The sequence below is a fragment of the Macaca fascicularis genome, chromosome 11 (genome assembly GCF_037993035.2).
Source record: "Macaca fascicularis isolate 582-1 chromosome 11, T2T-MFA8v1.1".
Classification (NCBI taxonomy): domain Eukaryota; kingdom Metazoa; phylum Chordata; class Mammalia; order Primates; family Cercopithecidae; genus Macaca; species Macaca fascicularis.
In genome coordinates this window covers 60,311,444-60,333,580 of record NC_088385.1, presented here as the reverse complement: position 1 = coordinate 60,333,580, position 22,137 = coordinate 60,311,444, and the positions used below count along the sequence as shown (strand labels likewise).

Below are 22,137 nucleotides of genomic sequence, written 5' to 3'. Positions count from 1 at the left end.
GGGCGTGGTGGCACATGCCTGTAATCCTAGCTACTTGGGAGGCTGAAGCAAGAGAATCACTTGATCCTGTGAAGCGGAGGTTGCAGTGAGCTGAGATCGCGCCATTGCACTCCAGCCTGGGCAACAAGAGTGAAATTCTGTCTCAAAAAAACAAATAAAGAAAACTGATTTGACTTACATTTGTACAGGATTCCTCTGTTAGAGACATCAGGGGTACAAGGGCAGAAGCAGACAGTCCACTTAGGAGGCTATTACAGTAATACAAGCAAGGGATGATGGTAGTGAAAGCGATGAGAACAGGTTGAATCCAGGATATATTTTGAAGTCAGAGTGATGAGAGCAGATGGGGTGGTATATACGACAAAAAGAATAAAAAATTGCACCAAAGTTTTTGGCTTAAGCAACTGCAAGAATGAAGTTGTCATTAATTGAGATAGGGTAAAGTGTAGGGGAAATGGTTTGGGAGGTCTGTCAGGAACTCAGTTTTGGACAAACTGAGTTTAAGGAGCCTATTAGGCTTATAGGTAGAGATGTCAAGCAGTTGGTTGGTTATATGGATTTGTAATTCAGAGGAAAGGCTGAAGATAAAACTTTGGGAGTCGGCAGCATATAGCCAGTTTTGGTTTTATTTGGTGTGGGATTTTTTGGAGGCAAGGTCCACCTCTGTCTCCTAGGCTCTCAAGTGATCCTGCCCCCTCAGCCTAAGTAACTGGGACCACAGGAGTGCACCACCATGCCCAGTTAATTTTTTTGTTATTTTAGAGATGAGGTTTTGCCATGTTGGCCAGGCTGGTCTCAAACTCCAGGACTCAAGGGATCTGCCCGCCTTGGCCTCCCAAAGTGCTGAGATTACATGTGTGAGCCACCACACCTGGCTATAGTTTTTAAAGCATTGAAACTAGATGAAGTTCCCAAGGGAGACAGCGAAGATAGAAAAAGAGAAGTCCCAGGAATGAACAATGGGGTACTCCAACATTTACAGGTCATAGAAATGAGAAAGAAGCCACAAGACACTGAGAAGAAACAACCAGGAAGTAAGGAGGAAAACCAGCTACAGAGCTGAATGTGGTATTCTGTAAATCAAAATAAAAAAGTGTTTCAAGAAGTTCAGTGATTTTAAATCCTGTTGCTGGGCACAGTGGCTCACGCCTGTAATCCCAACACTTTGGGAGGCTGAGGCAGGCGGATCACAAGGTCAGGAGATCGAGACCATCCTGGCTAACACGGTGAAACCCTGTCTCTATTAAAATTTAAAAAATCAGGCCGGGCGCGGTGGCTCAAGCCTGTAATCCCAGCACTTTGGGAGGCCGAGACGGGCGGATCACGAGGTCAGGAGATCGAGACCATCCTGGTTAACACGGTGAAACCCCGTCTCTACTAAAAAATACAAAAAAAAACTAGCCGGGCGAGGTGGCGGGCGCCTGTAGTCCCAGCTACTCGGGAGGCTGAGGCAGGAGAATGGCGTGAACCCGGGAGGCGGAGCTTGCAGTGAACTGAGATCCGGCCACTGCACTCCAGCCTGGGTGACAGAGCGAGACTCCGTCTCAAAAAAAAAAAAAAAAAAAAAAAAAAAAAAAAAAAAATTTAAAAAATCAGCCGGGCGTGATGGTGTGCATCTGCCGTCCCACCTACTTGGGAAGCTGAGGCAGGAGAATAGCTTGAACCCGGGAGGCGGAGGTTGCAGTGAGCCAAGATAGTGCGACTGCACTCCAGCCTGGGTGACAGAGTGAGACTCTGTCTAAAAAAACAAACCAAATCCTGTTGATGGGCTTAAGAGGATAAGGACTGTTTATCAGTATATAATCTATATAGGGTCAGTTTTCCACTTAGTCCTTGCAAGAACTCTGATACGTAGTTAGTCCATTAAACTACTTATTCTTTTTTTTTTCTCCTGCCCCAGCCTCCCGAGTAGCTGGGACTACAGGCGGGCGTCACCAGGCCCAGCTCGTTTTTGTATTTTTAGTAGAGACAGGGTTTTGCCATGTTCCCCAGGCTAGTCTCAAACTCCTGGCTTCATGTGATCTGCCCACCTCCGCCTCCCAAAGTGCTGGGATTACAGGTGTGAGCCACCACACCCGGCCTTACTTATTCATTATAGCAAAGATGTGTTTAGTTCCTGCTGTGTGGTATAGACATTATGTAAGTACTTGACACATGATGAATAAGACATTGTCACTACCTCTGAAAGAATCATAGGGTCATATAAACCTGTGGATGAGGTAAGGATGGATATCCCAGTCAAGGAGCCCCTGAACTGGGAGCTTCCTAAGGGCTTTGTGTTCCCGTTTTCTTCTCTGTGTACCCATGCCTGGCACATGGATGATGCTCAGTAAATGTTTGATGAATATACACTGTGAAAACACAAAGAATAAAGCAGTTAATGTACTGAGGGTAACAAAGATGGCTTCACAGGGGAGGCAATATTTGAGTCTATTTTTTTTTTTTTTTTTTTTTTTTGAGATAGAGTTTTGCTGTGTCGCCCAGGCTGGAGTGTAGTGGTGTGATCTTGGCTCACTGAAAGCTCCGCCTCCCAGGTTCACGCCATTCTCCTGCCTCGGCCTCCCAAAGTGCTGGGATTACAGGCGTGAGCCACCACGCCCGGCCATATTTGAATCTTAAAGGAAAACTCAGGCATTCATCAGGGTGTCAGAAATACAACTGACTATGGAAAGTTTGCCTTTTTTCCACATATCTCTGTTTAAGCAGCTATAGAGGCTATCTGATGTTTAATAAAACTCCTTGACTTGCTGAGTTTGACGACTCATACCTACAATCCCAGCAATTTGGGAGTCTGAAGCAGGAGGATAGCTTGAGGCCAGGAGTAGAAGGCTGCTGTGAGCTGTGATTGTGCCATGGCACCTCCAGCCTGGATGACAGAATGAGACCTTCTAAAAAAATTTTTTTTTTTTTTTTTTTTTTTTTTTGAGACGGAGTCTCGCTCTGTCGCCCAGGCTGGAGTGCAGTGGCCGGATCTCAGCTCACTGCAAGCTCCGCCTCCCGGGTTCCCGCCATTCTCCTGCCTCAGCCTCCCGAGTAGCTGGGACTACAGGCGCCCGCCACCTCGCCCGGCTAGTTTTTTGTATTTTTTAGTAGAGACGGAGTTTCACCGGGTTAGCCAGGATGGTCTCGATCTCCTGACCTCATGATCCGCCCATCTCGGCCTCCCAAAGTGCTGGGATTACAGGCTTGAGCCACCGCGCCCAGCCTAAAAAAATTTTTAAAATATTTGACAGATGAGCAACATGGAGTTACCATGGAGTTACTGAGCTACCTGAGTATGTAGCTCAGGTAGTTGTGTTTGGTAGTCAAATGTTAATATCACTTTAGGTGGAGTGGCATAGGTCATAATGTTTTATAATCATTAATGCCTAGCTAATTTTTAGTCAGGAGGGTCTTAAGATTTCTTTGTAGTTTTACATGTTGACTGAACCTGGGCCAGGGACTGGCCATTCATAATATCATTTTATTATAGCTCGATATTTATCAGACTTACCTGTGGTACAACTACATGGTAAAGGAACATTAAAAATAATGGAATAGGCCTGGCACAGTGACTCACGCCTATAATCCCAGCACTTTGGGAGGCCAAGGCAGGCCGATCACTTGAGGTCAGGAGTTTGAGACCAGCTTAGCCAACATGGTGAAACCCTGTCTCTACTAAAAATACGAAAATTAGCTGTGTGTGGCAGTGTGCACCTGTAGTCCCAGCTACTGGGGAGGCTGAGGCGCGAGAATTGCTTGAACCTGGATGGCAGATGTTCAGTGCCATCAGATGGTGAGCTGAGATCGTACCACTGCACTCCAGCCTGGGCAACAGAGCAAGACTCAGTCTCAGGAAAAAAAAAAATAATTAAATAAAATAATGGAATAATTCAGTTCCTCTGAGAATTAATCAAAGAGGATGGCTAAAAAGAGATCTGTTTTAAATCACCTTTGAAGAAATGAAGGCCAGGCACAGTGGCTTATGCCTATAATCCCAGCACTTTGAGAGACCAAGGCAGGAGGATCACTTGAGACCCTGTCTCTTAGAAACAAGAAAGAATGGAAGTAATGAATAATAAGAAGAGTTGGGTAATGAACTATGCAAAGACCTAGAAACCAGACAGTGTAATTAACATGTTGGAGATTCATTTTATTGGGATAGATAGGTTAATTTTGGCCTAGTTCTTCCCTTCTTACAACTTCCCATTTCCTAGCCCATTTATGACTTAGAAGCCAGGATTCTGGGAAGTGTTTCCCAAAAAAAGATGGGTTTCATTTCCCTTTTGGTCTCCTTTAGAATTATGGCAAAAGGTAGTCCTGCCTCTTTCCCCATTCTGTTTTCTAACCAATTGCTCTCTGCTCTTTGCCCTTCTTCCTGGCAGAAAGCCCCAAGGAAAGCTCAGAGCCAACGGGTTCTCCAGCCCCTGTGATTCAGCACAGCTCAGCAACAGCCCCTACCAATGGCCTCAGTGTTCGCTCTGCAGCTGAAGCTGTGGCCACCTCGGTCCTCACTCAGATGGCCAGCCAAAGGACAGAACTGAGCATGCCAATACAATCGCATGTAATCATGACCCCACAGTCCCAGTCTGCGGGCAGATGATGCCTCCTCTGGTGGAGAGGTCCTCAGCCAGAGCTCGCCCGCCCAAGAGCCAAGAGAGATGTCATCTTATCTCCTCCCATCTGCCTTGGACATGGCAATATGGGTCAGGGGGAACTGTGTGTTGTGAGTAATGGACAGACATGGGGCTTTTTAGCCACATGGTCATGTACGTTTGACACCTGTGCTGGGGGCCTCCCAGCCCCAGAGCCTCATAGATCATCCCCCAAGGGTGGGGTTTCTGATGCACCCACAGCCAAAGGCCTTTCCAGATGGTCCGAACAATCACCCCTGCCCCATGCACGTGTATCTGTCTCTTTTAACACTAACCCTTGGCACTTCTAGGTTTGGGGTTTCTCAGTTCCCTCTCTTCCCACTAAGCTGTGGCTGTTACCTTTTTGTTCCTTACTAGCATGCCACTTCCTGCCAGATAGAGGGAGGCTAGATTTGATTTCATATCACCCACTGACCCAGCCCCAGCCACCCCATGGACTCAGGACTCTGTCTCCCATAGCTGCTTATTTACCCCTGTTTCCTTTTTCCCCTTCCTTAATTCTAGTTAAAACATTCACTTACGGAGAATATAAGGTTACTTTTGATGTATGAAGTAGCAGTATTTTCCAGTTCTTCCATAAGCTTTATTCCTTCTCCCTACCTGCCACCAAAAAAACAAAAAAAGCAAAAAGAAAGAAACTCTCAAGAGTTCTAATTCTTTTTCATCTATTTCCAGAGCTATTTGGGTACCTCATTTTGTTGCTTGACTTTATCTAGTGTAGTGGTGGGGTCTTTCCCACCACCCCACTAGGCCTTGGCAACCTCGTTTTGTGGCCTTATTATTAAAGATTGCTTGGTAGTGAAAAGGGAAGGGCCCAGAATCTGACTGGCTGATTCTGTCTCCTCCCCTCCCTCCTTCTTCAGTTTTAATCATCAGGGCAGACAGGAACAAAATATTTCAAAGCTTGGTCCATCAGGTTAGGGATTAGTTGATTCCTTTATGTTTTATAAGAGTTTACTGGCCAAAGCGTACATATTGTCATCTTTGGTCATCTTTCTGCTCCTGCCTCTCCCTCTTCATTCCCCTGTCAACGTTACCCACCCCCCACCCCCCCGTCTCTCTTCTATAACTACTTCAGACACAGCCCTCCTGGAGGCTGTCATGTAGGGGACTCTCGAGTTCCCTTGCTCTACCCCATCTCTCCCCCTCACACATCTGTCCGCTTTTCTGAGCTAGAGTCTTCTGTTCATAAGTGCCCATCACCATCTGGACTATCTTCTTTGGCTTTCACCAGGTTCCTAGCTTAGCCACTAGGTCTTCCAGGTCCTCCAGAGTTTCTTCAACCCATTTCTGCTCTCTTCCCCTTACATGCAGTGCTCCAGGATCTTGAAGCATCATAGCCAAGGTCCTGAGTGGGTTTACTTGAGTACAAGATTGAAAGGAGGGAGGAAGGGAAGAGGGAAAGTACAGAACTGGCCCCCCAGCAAAGGACCCCAGGGTCTGGCCTGGGAAATTGATGACTATTGCTCTCAACCATTCTTTGAAGAGTTGGGTTACAGAGGGAGCAGTTCATCTCTCTTGTCCCTGTTTCTTCCACATTAAGGTTTCTCATCTCCCCTGGGCTCTGAACTATGCAGTTTCTACCAGGACCATAGGAAGCAATTCAAAGCCAGAGGCCTGTGGATAGATAGGTCAGCTTTAATTGCCTTTCCGTATGAAACCCTTCCAGTTGTCCCAGAGCCACTTTCTGCCATCTGTGCAAGCCAAGAATGTCCTTCTCTCCATCTTTCCTACCTCCATCTTAAACATACAAAATAACTGCCAGCTTCCTTTCTTATTTTGCCTCCAAAATTCACTGTCACAGGGGAATGAGAAAATGTTTTAAGCTACAAGATTCCCATTTCCTTAAAGTGATATCCTATCCTAGTGAACCAGTCAGGTAGCAGGTTCTGCTGCATTTGTTTTAAATTTCCCCTCCTGCTTTTCAGAGCTGGTGCTGAACAGGCCACACCCCTAAAGACAAAGGAGAGAAAACATGGTTTTCTCATCTTCTACCACCAGGTACCCAACAGGAATAGGCCCTGAAGTGATTCAGACTAGCAAATGTTATGGCAGATGGTCAGGATGCAGGTTACCACATCCAGGGACTTCACTTTTGCCTTTAAAAATTCACAGCCATAACTTGTGCTCAGGACTTCCCCTTTAGCCGGCTGCTCCCTGGGATTTTCTCCTGCTTTTGTTTCGTTTTTTATTGTCTTGATTTCCCAGTAGCAGCCTTGCCCTAAAGCTTGACTGAGTTTATGGCTCCTAAGGAGCTTTCCTAAGACTCTTGACTATTTTTCTTCTGCCTTCAGTCAAGTGTTTTTACAGTTAAGAATTAATTTGTCACTGCATACATGTCCTGCCAGTCTGTCCCTGTGTTGGGTGACTAATTTATGTAGAGGGTCTTTTTTATTTCTTAGCCCCCATGACTAATTATCTAGTCCTAACTTCATTTTTATCAGTGGGAAGATGTATACGGGACCTCAATGAGGAGCACTGCCAGAACCACAGTAACAAAATGGCACTGAATTAAGGAAGTAGCAGGTCAGAACCCCCCCCTAGATAGTTCCTGAGTTGGTTCTCAGTCTCACTAAGGAGGCAGAACAATTGCCTACCCTGAAACTTCTCTAATAGTCAAAGGTAACATCACTTACCTTATTATTGCTACCAGCCAGATCCATCCGGACCAGAACCAAACATCATGGAAGGTGTCACTTGGCCCTTCCTAAAGTCCATGGCCTTCCTAGAGGCCTAAGGGAGGACACTTTCAGAAAGGAGCTGAGTGTATGGTGGGTGTCCTGAATTCATTCACGTGAATACAGGACTCAGACTTCCCACCCCACTCCAATGTGAGTGCTCAATACACAGGCACTCTAGCTAGCTGCCACGTACCCAAGGCCACAGAGGAAGGGGACAGAACCAGGTCTTCTGGTCTGCTCACTTTCTGCCCCATTCCCCTAACAGAAAGCTTGCTTAGAGTTGAAAAGTCTGAGAAAGCCTCCCACACTACTAGAGAGGCCACAAAAAAAAAAGTCATGCCCCCTTTACTTACTCTTTTGCTGCTGTTTATGCACCCCAAATCTGACTTCCTTGGCCTTCACCTGCCTCCTTGGCCCCAAGCATTAGACCATGTACTCTAAGTAGTGGTTAAAGAGGGACTGGGCAAACTGAACCTCCTCTTGCTCACTTCTCTATCCCTGTTCCGTTGGTTTTGGCTCCTTTCTTGATTCACTGCCCTCTAGCACCACCCATCCTGATAGATGGAGAGTGCTTAACCCCAACCATGCTCTATGTACAGCCTGAACCACCAAGCAGACACCAAAAAAATTCTTCCTGTGGTTTCTGGGGCTCCCCTGCTCCACACTGAGAGGCTCCTTAAAGGTGCCAGCCCCTGAGACAGCTATCCCCACCAGTTTTCTCCTTTTTTCATAACTTTCTTCCCATCCCCAAATCATTAATTTTTCATTAATATTGTACATTGTATACACAGGAAGGAAATATGTTATTTTTTTTAATTTCATAACCAGTCTGTTTAGATTCCAGTCTTCCTAGCTATATCACATATGCCTTGTTGATATGCTCTTTCTGCTTTCTTTAGACTTAATGTTTGACGGGGGTGGGGGTGTTTGGAAGAACAGGAAAGGTGGGGATCCTAAGGCAGATTAAAGGACTCCCTCCACCCCACTATAGCCTCCCACAACTCTAGTCATCCCTCTTATAGTACAGGACTGATTTCTCTGTGTCTGTTTGTACACACAAATGTGCATACAGACATAAATTCCCCCACCCCATACCAAGGTGGTTACCCAGCAGGAATGAGCATAGGTGGCTGCTAGCCACCATTACCACCCTCTGCACCAGTTGAGTTGTCTCTCTTTGGGGTAAAGTCTTACCCCAGAATGAGAAAAGGCTGGGGAGAGTAGGGCAGGTTAAAGGAGCTTATGTCCTTTGTAGATGTAGGTTTGTATCATAGCTACTAAGGTTTATTTTTTTAATGGGGGGGCTAATAGCACAGAGATATCTCACCAGCAGTAGCTACTGGTGAGTGATGTTTTAGCTGTAAGAAGTGGCTATGAGCAATAGTTTCACTGACTTTACCTTAGGGCAGTGGTTCCCAGAATATGGTCCAGGACCAGCAACATCAGTGCCACAATATCTGGGAACTTGTTAGAAATACACATTCTCAGGCCCCATCCCAGACCTATTGAATCACAGACTCTGGGGGCAGGATTTAAAAGCACTCCAAGTGATTCTAATGCACACTAAAGGTTGAGAACCATTTCTTAGGGATAAGCTGGGAAAGTATTACAGGTGTGGAGGATATTTCAAATACATATTTTGCCTTTGCACTAACATTCTTCCATTTCTTTCAGTCTCTTCCTCCATTCCCATTAAAGTAATCCCCATCATATCACTGATCTCAAAATCTAGATTTGTCTTCTTTCTAGTCGTATTCCTAAAACCATGCATTGGTCTGGACAGGAGTTGTCCCATATTCCCTTGCAGACTGGTCACTCCATGTTCTCTGTTACAGTAAGGACCAGCCAGAGCTTCAGCTGTCCCGTTCCTCCCCGCACAACACACACACCTTTCAGGCAGGGAGGAGATGAGCCTCCAGCCCCAAGAGTGGAGGCTGCCACATCCTAACATAGTATCTATTGAAAAGGAAGCAGTGTGTATCTATGATTATATCTCTGATCATCTATATATTTTTGACGTGTAGCAACACCTCTCCATCTTATCAAGGAACTCGGTCTGGGTCTCCCCAGTGCCCAGTGGTGGCCTTTGACAGGTAGGAGGATGCAGTGCTACAGGCTATTTTGTTTTTTGTTACAAAACTGTCTTTTCCCTTTTCCCCTCCACCTGATTCAGCATGATCCCTGTGAGCTGGTTCTCACAATCTCCCGGGACGGGGCTGAGGCAGGGGCTTCGCTCTATTCTCCCTAACCATACTGTCTTTTCCCCCTTGCCACTTAGCAGTTATCCCCCCAGCCATGCCCTCTCCCTCCCTTCCTTGCCGTGGCATATATTGTGCCTTATTTATGCTGCAAATATAACATTAAACTATCAAGTGAACCACTGTTATGTCTGATGCTTCACTCCTCTATCCACAGGCCCCATTGTCCACTCTTCTGGGAGGTCACTGGCCTTTCGCGTCTGTCATCTTCCTCACTCCCCCATTTCTTAGGACAGAAGGAACAGGGATTCTTGTCTTTTTATGCAGGGGAGACACAGCCTATAGAAGGTGGATGATTTCTATAAATTACAAAGTATGACAGAAGGCCCGGGACAAAGCTCCTGTGGACTGCCTTGGAGACAAAGGCCCTTGACATCCTGGCAGCAAGCACTCACCAGGAAACTTAGTATGTGCTTTATGTGGATGGTGGGTGGGAGAGTTGCTGATGGCAAATGGCCTTTTACTTTTCAGTGTTTTGTTGCCAACCCCCACCCAACCATTAAAAAAAAGTTGCCGGCCGGGCGCGGTGGCTCAAGCCTGTAATCCCAGCACTTTGGGAGGCCGAGATGGGTGGATCACAAGGTCAGGAGTTCGAGACCATCCTGGCTAACACGGTGAAACCCCGTCTCTACTAAAAATACAAAAAACTAGCCGGGCGAGGTGGCGGGCGCCTGTGGTCCCAGCTACTCGGGAGGCTGAGGCAGGAGAATGGCGTAAACCCGGGAGGCGGAGCTTGCAGTGAGCTGAGATCCGGCCACTGCACTCCAGCCTGGGCGACAGAGCCAGACTCAGTCTTAAAAAAAAAAAAAAAAAAAAAAAAATGGTTGCCATTGTGACCAGGGAGCACACACACAAAGACAGAAAGTATAGCTTTCTATGGTAAGGAGGAGGCTGGTCTGGAAATGAGGGGCAGAGTTTATTTAGAAGCAGGTAAGAAAACCAGGCATGGTGGCTCATGCCTGTAATCATAGCACTTTGGGAGGCTGAGGCGGGTTGATCACCTGAGATCAGGAATTCAAGACCAGCCTGGCCAACATGGAGAAACCCCGTCTCTACTAAAAATACAAAAATTAGCCAGGCGTGGTGGCACATGCCTGTAAGTCCCAGCTACTCAGGAGGCTGAGGCAGGAGAATTGCTTGAACCTGGGAGGCAGAGGTTGCAGTGAGCTGAGATCACGCCATTGCACTCCAGCCTGGGCAACAAGAGTGAAACTCCATCTCAAAACAAACAAACAAAAAAAAAGAAGCAGGTAAGAGTTCACAAGAAAAACAGGTAATGCTCAGAGACTATGGGAATCAGGAAGACGTGTAGGGAAATCACAGATAATTTATTGCATCTGTATATTCCTTTATAATTAACATCACAAATGAGAACAATGAGCCAGGCTGAAGAATTTGACAAAAGAGATAGCAGGTGTCTCTGGAGTTTCCCAGTAGGAGAGAAGTGATTTAAGAAGCTATCTGTGGCTGGGGTTTGGTAGACACTTGACACAAATAGCCTGTGCCTCCTGAGGAGAGCAGGAAAGGCAGTGGTGGTCTTCACTGTGTTGTGGCCAAGAGCACATGGGGGTCCAGATAAGGGTAAGAGAGGAAATTGCTAAAAGCCAAATACCAAAGCTCAGATTATGAGGTTTTGGAGGTGGGAATGCACTCTGAAAACTGGGCAGTTTACCAAATTAGAGGAATCAACCCATTCCAACTTCAAAGGAGACCAGTCACCTCCATCCTAGACACAGGAAGCCCCCTAGACCAGCCTCTTTCTGAATGCAGCTCATCCCGGAGCCACTTGTAATTGATGTTTAAAGAAATACTAGAAGCAGCAGGATGGTAAACATGGAGTGTCTGCCCTATGCTACATGGAATGGTAGATTGCTTTACTGTTCACCTCATGATAACAGGAATAGTCGCTTCATTTTATTGATGATGAATTGAGGTTTAGCCAAGTCACACAGTGACGTTCAAGAGCTAGGATTACAACTGAATTCTGTCTGACCCAGAGCCAGCTCTGCAGTGTCCCATCCACCCTCACACTGCTGCTTCTCTGGACCTCTGTCAGATAGGAGCAGACAAGGATCATGCTGGGATGCAGCAGCTACTGCCCACAGAAGAGCCATCTTCCCATGTCCTTGATACTCCGTTTTAAGAAGTGGTAAACTGGCCGGGCGCAGTGGCTCATACCTGTAATCTCAACACTTTGGGAGTCCCAAGCGGCGGATCACCTGAGGTCGGGAGTTCAAGACCAGCTTGACCAACATGGAGAAACCCCATCTCTACTAAAAATACAAAACTAGCTAGGTGCGGTGGCGCATGCCTGTAATCCCAGCTACTCGGGAGGTTAAGGCAGGAGAATCACTTGAACCTGGGAGGCAGAGGTTGCAGTGAGCCGAGATCAAGCCATTGCACTTCAGCCTGGGCAACAAGAGCAAAACTCCATCTCAAAAAAGAAGTAAAACTACAAGATGCCATGATGATGAATGTCAGGTTCTATGCTTGGGACCAACCATGAGACAAAGCTTACAAAAAGGTTTACCCTGGCTTAGTCTGCATTAATAGAAATACGGTATCTGGAGCATCCAGATCCAAACTGCTGTGATCTGCATATCTAAAGGATAAGTTGGTTCCTAGATGCCTTGCCTTAAAGAGTGGGGTGCTTCCCCTTGAGCAAAAAAGACTATGGAGTGGGCCGGGTGCGGTGGCTCACGCCTGTCATCCCAACACTTTGGGAGGCCAAGGCGGGTATATTGCTTGAGGCCAGGAGTTCAAGACCAGCCTGGCCAACATGGTGAAACCCCAGCTCTACTAAAAACACAAAAATTAGCCAGGCATAGTGATGTGTGCCTATAATCCCAGCTACTTGGGAGGCTGAGGCAGGAGAATCACCTGAACCCAGGAGGCAGAGGTTGCGGTGAGCCGAGATCGCACCACTGCACTCTAGCCTGGGTGACCGAGCCAGACTCCATCTCAAAAAAAGACTGGAGTAGAAGAATGAACTCTGTCTTCAAAAATATGAAGAGCTTTTACACATGAAAGAGATGAGAGACGTTCTGTTGAGACTTAATGGAGCAAACTAAGACCCCCAGTAGAAGTCACAGGAAGCCCAAAGCCCCCTCAGCACAAGGATAAATATGTCTGAAGACTGTCTGAGGAGACGGTAAGTTCCCCGACTGGGGCACGTGAGGTAATCACAGCTAACGTTTTGAGGATACCTGTTCTATGCCAGCTGTTTTACTGAATGGATTACAAAAAGTATGTGAAGTAATGCACACCCTAGGAAGGAGTTCCTTGTAAAATGGGCCCATGTTTTAGGTGAGGAAACTGAAGCTCAGAGCGGGAGACAACTTGCTCAAGCAGAGGCCAGGGCCTTTATGTCTTGGCTCTTCCTCGGCACAGGCTAGAGACCCACACTGGTGGGGATTCTCAGAAATGGACTCGAGGATTAGAAGGAACCTGCACCATATGGCTTTGAAGGCCTCTCCCTGAGGATTAGTGATTCTGATTTTTCTTAAGACAGGATTCGAGGCTACCCTAGTATGTGAGAGCCAGAGCCAGGCAGAGGCTGTGGTGACCAGAGTTGGGGGCAGAATGATAGTTCAGCCCCATAGTAGCCTGCTCCTGTCTTTCTGGGACTCCCTAGAGTCTGGACCCTAGCACCTCCACTCAGCCTCACCCTCCTCACTTCCTCTGCAGAGGTCTATTCTAGGAAAAGGAAATGGCCGGAGCTGGCAGTGAGGAGCTGTGACCACAGGGTGGCAGCAGTGCTTCAGCTGTGGAGGACAACTCTGTAGCAAGGGCAATGAGGCCAGTCCGAAGCAGTGCTCTCTAGTGAAGATGGGGCTCTGTCTGCAAAGATTTGAAGCCACACCCATTCAGTGGGCTCCAAAACCCTGTAGCCTCCTTCTATATCTTAATAGTTTTTCTTTTTTTTTGAGACAGAGTTTCTCTCTTTTTGCCCAGGCTGGAGTGTAGTGGTGCCATCTCAGCTCGCTGCAACCTCTGACTCCCGGGTTCAAGCGATTCTCCTGCCTCAGCCTCCTGAGTAGCTGGGATTACAGGTGACTGCCACCACCCCCAGCTAATTTTTGTATTTTTATAGAGACAGGGTTTCACCATGTTGGCCAGGCTGGTCTCGAACTCCTGACCTGAAGTGACCCACCCACCTCGGTCTCCCAAAGTGCTGGGGTTACAGGTGCAAGCCACTGCACCGGCCAAAAAAAATTTTTTTTAATTAAAAAAAAAAAAGATACAAGTTGGGCATGGTGGTTCACACCTGTGTAGTCCCAGCTACTTGGGAGGCTGAGGCAGGAGAATCGCTTGAACCCGGGAGCCAGAGGTTGCAGTGAGCCGAGACCGCGCCACTGCACTCCAGCCTGGGCAAAAAGAGCGAAACTCTGTCTCAAAAAGAAAAAAAAGAAAAGTTAAATTCTCTGCACCATCATGAAGTTGAATATATTTTTTATCCACAGGCAAATCTGAGTAGCCTCCAAGAGGCACACAAGCAGAGGACAGGCTGTGTGGCCCTGCCTGGTCATCCTGACAGACTCTGACCCTGGCTCTTCCTACTCCTCTTCCACTCCAGGACATCCTACTTAACTAATCCTGACATGAGTTTCTTGTGCTTTAGTCTACAAGTTAGGAAAGAGGGGAAGTGATAAACTGAAGCTCTCCAACCTGTTGAGGGATTAGGGGTTCTTGTAAGGCTCCCCAGGGCCTAGCTCTGACAAATCGTCTGCAACTAATGACGCTTCTTGAGCTCTGGAGACAGGATTTATGCATCTAATAAAGTCTATAACTCCAGGCTTAGGGGCCTGGGGCAGGAGGCTGAGAGCATGAAGTCCTGGGGGTGCCATGGGAGGAGATCCCAGGCGGCTCCTAATGAGCCCTGCATTTCCATTTGCCTGCTCTAGATTCCCCTAAGGCTACTGTGAGGCTGGGGGTTGGGGGGACAGCAGGTATAAGAGGCTGGGGTGGCTGTAGGAGGGTGGATGGCAGCATGGATTCTAGGCAGACTGCTGCACTGCTGGTGCTGCTGCTGTTAATAGACCAGGGCTGTGCTGAAGGGCCAGGAGGCCAGCAAGACCACCAGCTCCCCGCGGTGAGTGTGTGTCCCATCCCCATATCACCATTGCCTCTACCTCGGTTAAGACTTGTGCTCTAGGTTCTGATACTTTCTCTGGCTGCCAAGGTTGCCATTAGGTCCTCAAATCTGAGGAAATGGTTCTGCAGCCTCCTACCCCTTGCCCCTGGAAGCCAGTCCCTTCCCCTTGTGACTTACATGTCCAGGGTATTTGCCCATCTTCCTTCCCTGATACCCCCTTGGCACAGGAGGAAGACAGTGAACCCCTCCTGCCACAGGATGCCCAGACCTCTGGGTCACTGTTGCGCTACCTGCTACAGGCAATGGAGAGACCTGGCCGGAGCCAAGCCTTCCTGTTTCAGCCCCAGAGGTGAGTCTGAAAGGGACACAAGCATGGCAGGGGTTGGGGGTAGAAAGGGCAGGAGACAGAGGACGAGGAGAAGGAAGGGGGCTAGAGAAGAGAGACTGCAGGGACCTGAGGACAAATCTTTCCTAAGGTTTGGCAGAAATACCCGGGGATCCTGGAGCAATGAACGGCTGAGTCCCCGGGCTGGAGAGGGGCTGAATTCCGAGTTCTGGAGCCTGGCTGCCCCTCAACGCTTTGGGAAGAAGTGACATGTCATCCCTTGATATGTTTGCATGCAAGGCCCACACCCAAAAGTGTCAATATTTGCCCCCCAAATAAAGTTGTCTGGCTTCTGAATCCATGTGTGTCTGTGTGAGACTTTACAGGGCTGGGTGGAAGCCCAAGAGCAAGAACCACTGCCCTTCCCTCTCCACCAAACCCAGCCCTCCAACAAGGCAGCCGACAACATTCCAGGAGGCCACTGCACCCAGCCTCCTCCCACCAGAAAGGAAAACATGAGAATGGCTGGAACAGGAGCTCAGGGAAGGCACACAAAAGTCATGTGGTGACCTCCTCTGCTATCCACACTGCTCAGGAAACGAGAGAAAGGCTTAAAAATCTACAAAGCAGCATATTTATTCCAGGCTCTAGTAGACAGCCCCGATTTCATTCCCATTCATCATCACCAATAAAATGAGGACGAATCCTGGGCTGGCTGAGGCCCTGTGGTCCTTGGCTCCTTGCCCTGTGCCTTCTCAGCCTCAAGGCAGGCAGTCTGTGTCAGAGGTAGAGATGGTACCCACAGAGGGTACCAGAGCTGCGCAGATACATGAGCCCAGAGGCAGAAAGAGCAGGGAGCAAAGGGTGCACATCCATGAGTCCAGCTGGGGCTTCACTTGCTGCCTGCCATGATCTTGAGGTACTGCAGGGCACGGCGGGCAGCCTCACCACGGGCTGCCTCCCTGGTGGTTGCAGAGCCATGACACACAGTGGCCGGCTGGGTGGACAGTTCCACCAGGCACTGGCAGAGTCCACTCAGGCTCAGTTCCTCTGGAGAGCAAGAGAGAGGAAGGAGGCAATGTTGGGTGGGGAGGTAGCCCTGGGGAGGGGTGCGTTCACGTCATCATCACCCCCCTCTACTTGCTCCCGTCCAGCCCCCACCATCCCCTGGCTCACTCCTCAGCTAGCCATACCAATATCCAGGTAGCTGACATGGAAGGCCTGCTCCTCAGAGAGCTCACTGAGGACACGGCAGCAGGCAGGGCCCAGGGCACCCAGGGAGCCCAGGGAGCAACTGCGGAGGGACAGGATCTTCTCTCCCACTGAATTTCGTAGAGAATCCCAGGTGCAACCTGGGCCCCGGTTTCGAAGACCATCCAGGCGGGAGCCCACACCCTGTCAAGATGGGAACAGTGAGAAAGATGAAGCGAGAGACTGTGGGACCCAGGCATTGAAATATTCAACGTCAAAGGAGAAGAACAAAGAATGCTTCCTCCAGCTTGCCTCCCCCCACTCAATCCCTGGGTGGCCCCTTCTAACTACCAGGTCCTGGGCCAGATAGCCAAGCATCCCTCCTCATCCCAGTAACAGAGCTACAGAGCGGGCCTACAGTCAAGGCTGAGTCGGCCCCAGGAACCCTGGGTCTGGTAGGAAAAGTGTGGCAGAAGCAGGCCTAGGACCCAGAGAGGCTCACTGCTGAGTCACAGACCCAAGTCCCTGGAGCCCTGCCCTGGCATGGAGGATGGGCCACAGTGCCCAGCCCACATGAGCCACTCACAATGGAGAAGTGGTCATCATCAGGCTCCACCTCATTGCCATCCCGGGCATCCAGAGGCACCGTGTGTACTCGAAGCAGCATTTTGGCCGCCGCATTCCGCTTTGCCAATTTTTTGGAAGTGCCACTCCCTGCATGTGGAGAGAGGGCTGCTGGATTATGATTCCCCACAGACCCAGTGCTTTCACCCAGGTCATACTTGGATTAAGGGTCCCCCCAGAATGTCAACTGGAAAGGGGAACTCAGGACCTGCCCGTGCACCTGAGAACCTGGTCGGCCAGGAAGAAGGGGACAGATAGGGTGCCAAGAAGCTAAAAGGAAGGGGCTGAGCCAGGGACTGTAAAGCTAAGAGAGCAGGGGGTGTAGCAGAGTGAGGCTAGGAGCTGCTCTGGGGCTGGGGCCAGAGTGCTGCGGGAGAGGAGCTGTGAGAACCCCCTCCTGCCCGGTTACCAATCTCAATGAAACGCTCCACTCGGCAGGTCATGGTGAATTCTTTGCGGTGGGCTGGTCCGGACTCCTGGGTCACTGTGTACTCTGGCAACCGCCAGCCTTTCTGCACCACCAGCTCCTTGGAAGGGAGACACAGGGTGCATGAGGCTGAGTGAAAAAAGGCTTCTCACACCCACGCTGGTCCCCACGCAGGAGCCTCAGACTCTAGGTGAGAGGAAGGAGAGAGGGGGGTGGAAAGGGCCTCAGTACAGGGAACCGCCCCCACCCCCAAACACACATAACCTTCCCTCATGGCCCCTGACTCAAAGGAAGACAGGCATGCATGCGAAATGAGGATGGAGCACACCTGCAGAGCACCAACAGGATTGCACTCAGACTGCTGAGGGGAGACAGGGGGCTGCAGTTCCATGGGGGGGCTCCTGAAGGAAAAAGGGCACAGGGCCAAAGTTGAGGTGAAGGGTTCCATCTGAGCCTGCCCATGAGCTCCAAGCCTAACCACTACTTTAGATTCCTGACTACCATCTCCTGATTCCCACCGGGCAGGCAGCTGTCTGTTCACACATCGAGCCTGCTCCCTCCTGCTCTAGCCGGCTTCCTTCCCCCTCCCACTCAAGGGAGGCCTTCTCCAGGCCCCAGCCCATTTCCAATCTGGAACACTTGTGTATCATCCAAGCCAGGACAGTGGGAGAAGAGCTGTATTTCCAGTCCCAGAAGTGCCTGATGGGCCTCAAACACAGAACTGACATGTGGTCAACCCAGAAGAAAATGGGGCCTGCGAGACCCTTAAATATGGTCGAACATCATCCATAAGGCTATCTGAAAATCACAAATGACCTTCTGTCCCAAGAGCTTACCCCAGCTGCTGTGATTTCTTCAAGTTCTGGTTCCCAACTATTCCATTCTGTTTATTCTCAGACTTCCTCATGCCTGACCAGCCTGGGTCCAAAGACTGAGGAGCCAAAAACCAGAACCCCTTCCTCCACCCACCTCAGGCAGTCAGGGAACACAGATACCTGGTTAGGACAACAGATGGAACTGGGGTAGCAGCTGCTGCAGCAGTAAAAATCGGAATGTCCTCAGGCAGTGAAGAGTCTAGGGGAGAAAAAGAACTTCCCGAGGGGAAGGGGGCCTTTGATTCACACCCATGTATAGGGGGAAGAGAGGGGTGGGGGACCCACGTCCTCCTGACCTCCCGATCCCCTAAGAGAACTTCCAAATTGAGCCAAAGAATCAGGGAGGCTCAACCAACAGCTTCCTCCTGGGATCCTTTGCCGCCAAACACCGGCAAAAAGACAGAAAAGAGGGTCTCTTTGTACCAAAGAACCAGAGGAGCAACAAACTCCAACCTGCGCGTGAAGGAAGGACATCTTGCTAGAACAAGGAGGTATGTTGGGGAGCAACTCCCTTTAGCCTCAGCCTCCACCCCTCTCCCTCCCTAACCCAGGTCCCAATCTACTGCCACAACCCCTCTATGGGGCTAACCAACCCCTCCACCCCAAGAATTCTTCATAGCAGCAAACGCCCTGGAAGACCCTGTTCAGGTCCAGAGGGACTCTCAGGAAGAGGCCAGGTCAGGGTGGCTAAGTGTCACCTGGCCAGGCCTGGTGGCAGAGGGGGTGGTGCAGGGCCTGGGTTCCTTGAAGGGCTTCTGGGATGCCTCGGTTCCTCCCTCACCTGCTGTCCTCCAAGGCCGGCTCCAGCATGCTCCCCCCTTTGAGGTGTTTGAGGGCCACCTCAGCTGCCTTGTGCTTGGCTGCCTTCTTGCTGGGGCCCTGACCTGAGAGAGGGGGCATGGGCAATACTGGAGGTCACTGGAAGGATGGGAGAGAAACCAGCATCCCACAGCCTCTCTCCTCAGAGCCAGTGGGAATCCATCAAGCCCCTTCTGACCAACCACCCCCTGCTGAAGACTGGAAGTGTTTCACTAATTGCTAGAAGGAAGAGCCCTTATCTTTCCATTAGCTTCCAGACCAGAATTAAGCCATGCCAAGCAGGACTTCTGAGCTCAAACGCCTTGGGTGGACTTCTGAACTCAAATGCTTTAATTTCCTTTGCAAAGCACTTTCTTTTCCCTCAATAAAAACAGAGAGCTGGAATAAGAGAGGGTAGGCTCTGGAGTAAAAGCCCCACTCCGCCACACACTAGGCATGTGACCATGCACCAGCCATTTACTATCTCAAATACTCAGTTTCCTCATATTCAACATGGGCGGGCGGGGGGAGGAGTGGGGGGGGGATACTGCCACCTACATCACTGGTTAGACTGAGGTTTAAAATTAAATGGGAATTTGGTTAAGCACCGGGAACAGAGCCCAGCATGCCAGGCACTCACTCCCCCAAATACTCCACTGGGATTTCAGTTATCTTCTCTTCCTTTTCCTCTAGGGTGATGTGGCAGTCCTGATCGATCCTCTAACTCTCCCACGTCCTACCCACCTTCTCACAGCCCTGTTCTCCCAATCCAGTCAGTAGCTTTTCCCCTGAAATCTCTCCTTCCCTCACTGGCCTTGAAGAAAAGGACTGTGAAGAAAGAGACTCCAAGAAACAAAGTCATGGGGACCTGCAAATGCACACCCCAGCCAGGCTGCCCAAGCCTTCCTCACCAGTGCAGCTGGTGTCGCCAACGGTGACCCGGAAGGTGAAATTAGGCTGGTGGGCTTGGCCCTCGGCTTTGAGAAGGTCGTACACAGGCGTCTTCCCTATTCTGGTCCCATACTCCTGCAGAAGGCTGATCGGGGTCTTGCCTGGGTTGGCGGCCAGCATTTGCTCTATACTGGGGGAAGGGGCACAGACCCATATCACACCTCCCCTCTCTGCACCCACCTGGCCAAGCACTTCCATACCAGACCTAGGCACATTATGGGGGACATAGGGTCCAAGGAACCCCAGGCAGTCTAGCATCCATTGGCTGGGTTCCAAGTGTAGGTGCAGGCTGGAAGAGTAGGGCCCACTACCTCAAAGCAAGGGGGGAAGAATGCACTGCTCCTGCCTCAGTTAAGGTGGGCACGATCCTGTGCCCCATGCAGGTTGAAAGTGCATACCCCCTGACACAGTGCAAGCCAGGAACCCAGTACCCACCAAATGCACTGAATGTGGGGGCATAAAGCCCAGTGTTCCAGTGCAGTCTGGGAACCGGGCCAACCCCAAACTATTTAGAGCTGAAGGCAGCAGCCACTGCCCCGGTGCACGCCGGGAACCACTGCCCACTGCCCCAGTGCTTGCCGGGAACAACCCTCAGGCCAGGTGCATGCTGGGGCCGCGCCGCTACTCCCTCCGCACGGCCCCACGCTTTTTGCCCAGAAGGAATCGGTACGAGGCGGCTCACCTAGGCAGCCCGCAGCCCGTGGTAATGCCGGAGCCTTGCTCCTCTTCACTCATTCCCTCCTCCGTCCCCGCGGGCGCCACCGTGAGTGCAGCCTCCACGCGCCCCAATACACCGCCGACGAGCTAGGGCCGGGGCCAAGCCCGGAGTCGCGGCCGGTAGGGCCCGCCGAGGGGCACGCTGGGATATGGAGTCCCCCGCCCACCCTACTTCATGAGCCTCCATCTGGAGGGGAGCTATCCGCCCCACAACCCTCCGCGTGGCTCGCCCGGGCCGGCTGCACCGCCTTCTGGGAGGAGCGGGCTCTCCGCAGTCGCTTCTCGAGAAGGCTGTATTTTTTTGTTTGTAATACCGTCCCGCCTCCTTCCTTCCGCGCCCCCTCTCTCCCGGGCCGTGAGGCTGTGGACATGCGTACTAGCGGAGGGGAAGCCGCTGGGTAGCGGGGCGGTAAGGACTCACTTGGGCACGGAGCCTTTTGGATCCCGAGAAAACTACAGAACCCAGGAGCCCGCGCGCCATCTTTGCCGCAGCTGGAGGGGCAGGGTCAAGCACGCACGAGAAGCTTCATGTTGTCATTGGTTACTCCCATTGCGTTTACTTCCTCTAGGCACATTGGAATTGGTTACTTCGACCAAAGGGGCGGGGACAAGGAAAAATCAGCCCCCTGACCCCGCCTCCTTGGTGAAGGAAGGTTGTGATTGGTCCGGAGAGGTTGCTGTCGGATCCGGGCTCTTTGAGGTCTGAGAGGGTGGGCTTTACCTAGACGCCGGAGGGGACCGATGTCTGTCTACGCAGGGCTCTGGAGCTGGTGCAGATCCAAGTCAGTCTCAGACAGTCCCCTCAACCCACAGCCTAAGCCCCTGGCCCTTGGGCCTCCGTGACACAGAACTTGCTTCCTCTTCCTAGGTTGTCCTTCACCTCCTTCAGGTTTTGCTTCTTTTGTAAAACCTTTTTAGAACGGCTCTAGTGAACCTCTCTAACTGGCAAGGAAATCTCTGGGGCCTGATAATCAGGCTGTGGTGTGGGGCGACAGGATTAGAAGGACTAGGCACCTGGTGGTCTCGTTCCCTCTGCCATGAGTCTTGGGTCTCTCAGCTGAAGAAAGCAAGAGTGAATTTTGGCCGCCTAAGACTAATCAACTGATCTGGGTGTTGAGCAGACGCAAATTTTTTAGTCCTAGAGCCCCATTGCCTCCTCCCCCAAAGTCGCACAACCACTGGGCTAAGGGAAATCTTGTGACCTTGGAGAAAGGGAGATATCACATTTTTAAAAAATAAATAAATAAATAAAGGTTCTAATGAGTGTTCTGAGAAGGGGTCAAGAAAGAGATGTCTTACTCTGAGGCGGGGCTGGAGGTCCAGAGGAATCTTTAAATGATAATGAGGGGTCATCCAGGAACACTGGAGGAGGATGGGGCCTAGAGTCGAGTGAATTCCAAGTGGGTGAAATTAGAGTGAGCGGTGACAATCAAGGGAAGGAGAGCTGGCAAGATCAGTATGATAGGGGGAGCAATGCCAGAGCGCTAGGGATCCCAACTGAGGGGCTGCTCTCTCCGATGTAGAAAGGAGTCTATAAGACGAGTCATAGGGGGTTCCTGTG

General features: G+C 50.3%; 3 protein-coding genes across 33 annotated transcripts in view; 2 read left to right on the top strand and 1 right to left on the bottom strand.

Moving 5' to 3' along the window:
- Positions 1–14,402, top strand: part of LOC101925094 (cyclic AMP-dependent transcription factor ATF-7) — a 130,366-nt gene extending 115,964 nt beyond the window's left edge. For 13 of the 17 annotated variants that reach the window (XM_074006995.1, XM_074006992.1, XM_074006993.1 and 10 more), the window contains one exon: positions 4,365–9,696. In XM_074006995.1, coding sequence (XP_073863096.1) covers positions 4,365–4,582 — 218 coding nt within the window. In that variant the 3' untranslated portion in view covers positions 4,583–9,696. Of the gene's footprint in view, positions 1–4,364; positions 9,697–9,840; positions 10,397–14,036 lie in introns of those variants that run through there. The other 4 variants (XR_012420303.1, XR_012420304.1, XR_012420302.1 and 1 more) reach the window with 4 other exon arrangements.
- A 151-nt stretch (positions 14,403–14,553) lies between these two features.
- On the top strand, positions 14,554–15,350 carry NPFF (neuropeptide FF-amide peptide precursor). Of its 2 annotated transcripts, XM_005571035.4 has the most exons (3): positions 14,554–14,665; positions 14,896–15,017; positions 15,145–15,350. In XM_005571035.4, exons 1-3 carry the CDS (start codon positions 14,564–14,566, stop codon positions 15,260–15,262), a joined length of 342 nt encoding a protein of 113 aa, XP_005571092.3. In that variant the 5' UTR covers positions 14,554–14,563; the 3' UTR covers positions 15,263–15,350. The 2 variants fall into 2 exon arrangements, with proteins under 2 accessions (XP_005571092.3, XP_005571091.3); XM_005571034.4 differs by having other exon boundaries at positions 14,554–15,017.
- Positions 15,351–15,604: 254 nt separating this feature from the next.
- TARBP2 (TARBP2 subunit of RISC loading complex) lies at positions 15,605–20,829 on the bottom strand. 14 transcript variants are annotated; one of them, XR_012420306.1, is made up of 9 exons: positions 20,542–20,829; positions 19,820–19,989; positions 18,892–18,994; positions 18,231–18,326; positions 17,564–17,636; positions 17,218–17,421; positions 16,771–16,898; positions 16,187–16,388; positions 15,605–16,043 (listed from the first exon to the last, which is right to left on the bottom strand). XR_012420306.1 is itself a non-coding variant. In XM_005571030.4 (9 exons), the coding sequence occupies exons 1-9, from the start codon at positions 20,592–20,594 to the stop codon at positions 15,886–15,888; spliced, it is 1,101 nt and encodes a 366-aa protein (XP_005571087.1). In that variant the 5' UTR covers positions 20,595–20,829; the 3' UTR covers positions 15,605–15,885. The 14 variants fall into 14 exon arrangements, 10 of the variants coding, with proteins under 10 accessions (XP_005571087.1, XP_073863137.1, XP_005571089.1 ...); XM_005571030.4 differs by having other exon boundaries at positions 17,218–17,335; XM_074007036.1 differs by having other exon boundaries at positions 17,218–17,335; positions 18,231–18,309.
- Positions 20,830–22,137: the final 1,308 nt, after the last annotated feature.

What these genes read in the sequence shown, in the direction of transcription:
- NPFF (XM_005571034.4), top strand. Translation starts at nt 14,785, where the DNA reads ATGGTTCTGCAGCCTCCTACCCCTTGCCCCTGGAAGCCAGTCCCTTCC. An exon ending in TTCCTGTTTCAGCCCCAGAG is followed by an intron (nt 15,018 to 15,144) that starts GTGAGTCTGAAA and finishes ATCTTTCCTAAG; the next exon opens with GTTTGGCAGAAATACCCGGG.
- TARBP2 (XM_005571030.4), bottom strand. Translation starts at nt 20,594, where the DNA reads ATGAGTGAAGAGGAGCAAGGCTCCGGCATTACCACGGGCTGCGGGCTG. An exon ending in ACGGGCTGCGGGCTGCCTAG is followed by an intron (nt 19,990 to 20,541) that starts GTGAGCCGCCTC and finishes CCCTTCCCCCAG; the next exon opens with TATAGAGCAAATGCTGGCCG. An exon ending in ATCCTGTTGGTGCTCTGCAG is followed by an intron (nt 17,336 to 17,563) that starts GTGTGCTCCATC and finishes CTCCCTTCCAAG; the next exon opens with GAGCTGGTGGTGCAGAAAGG.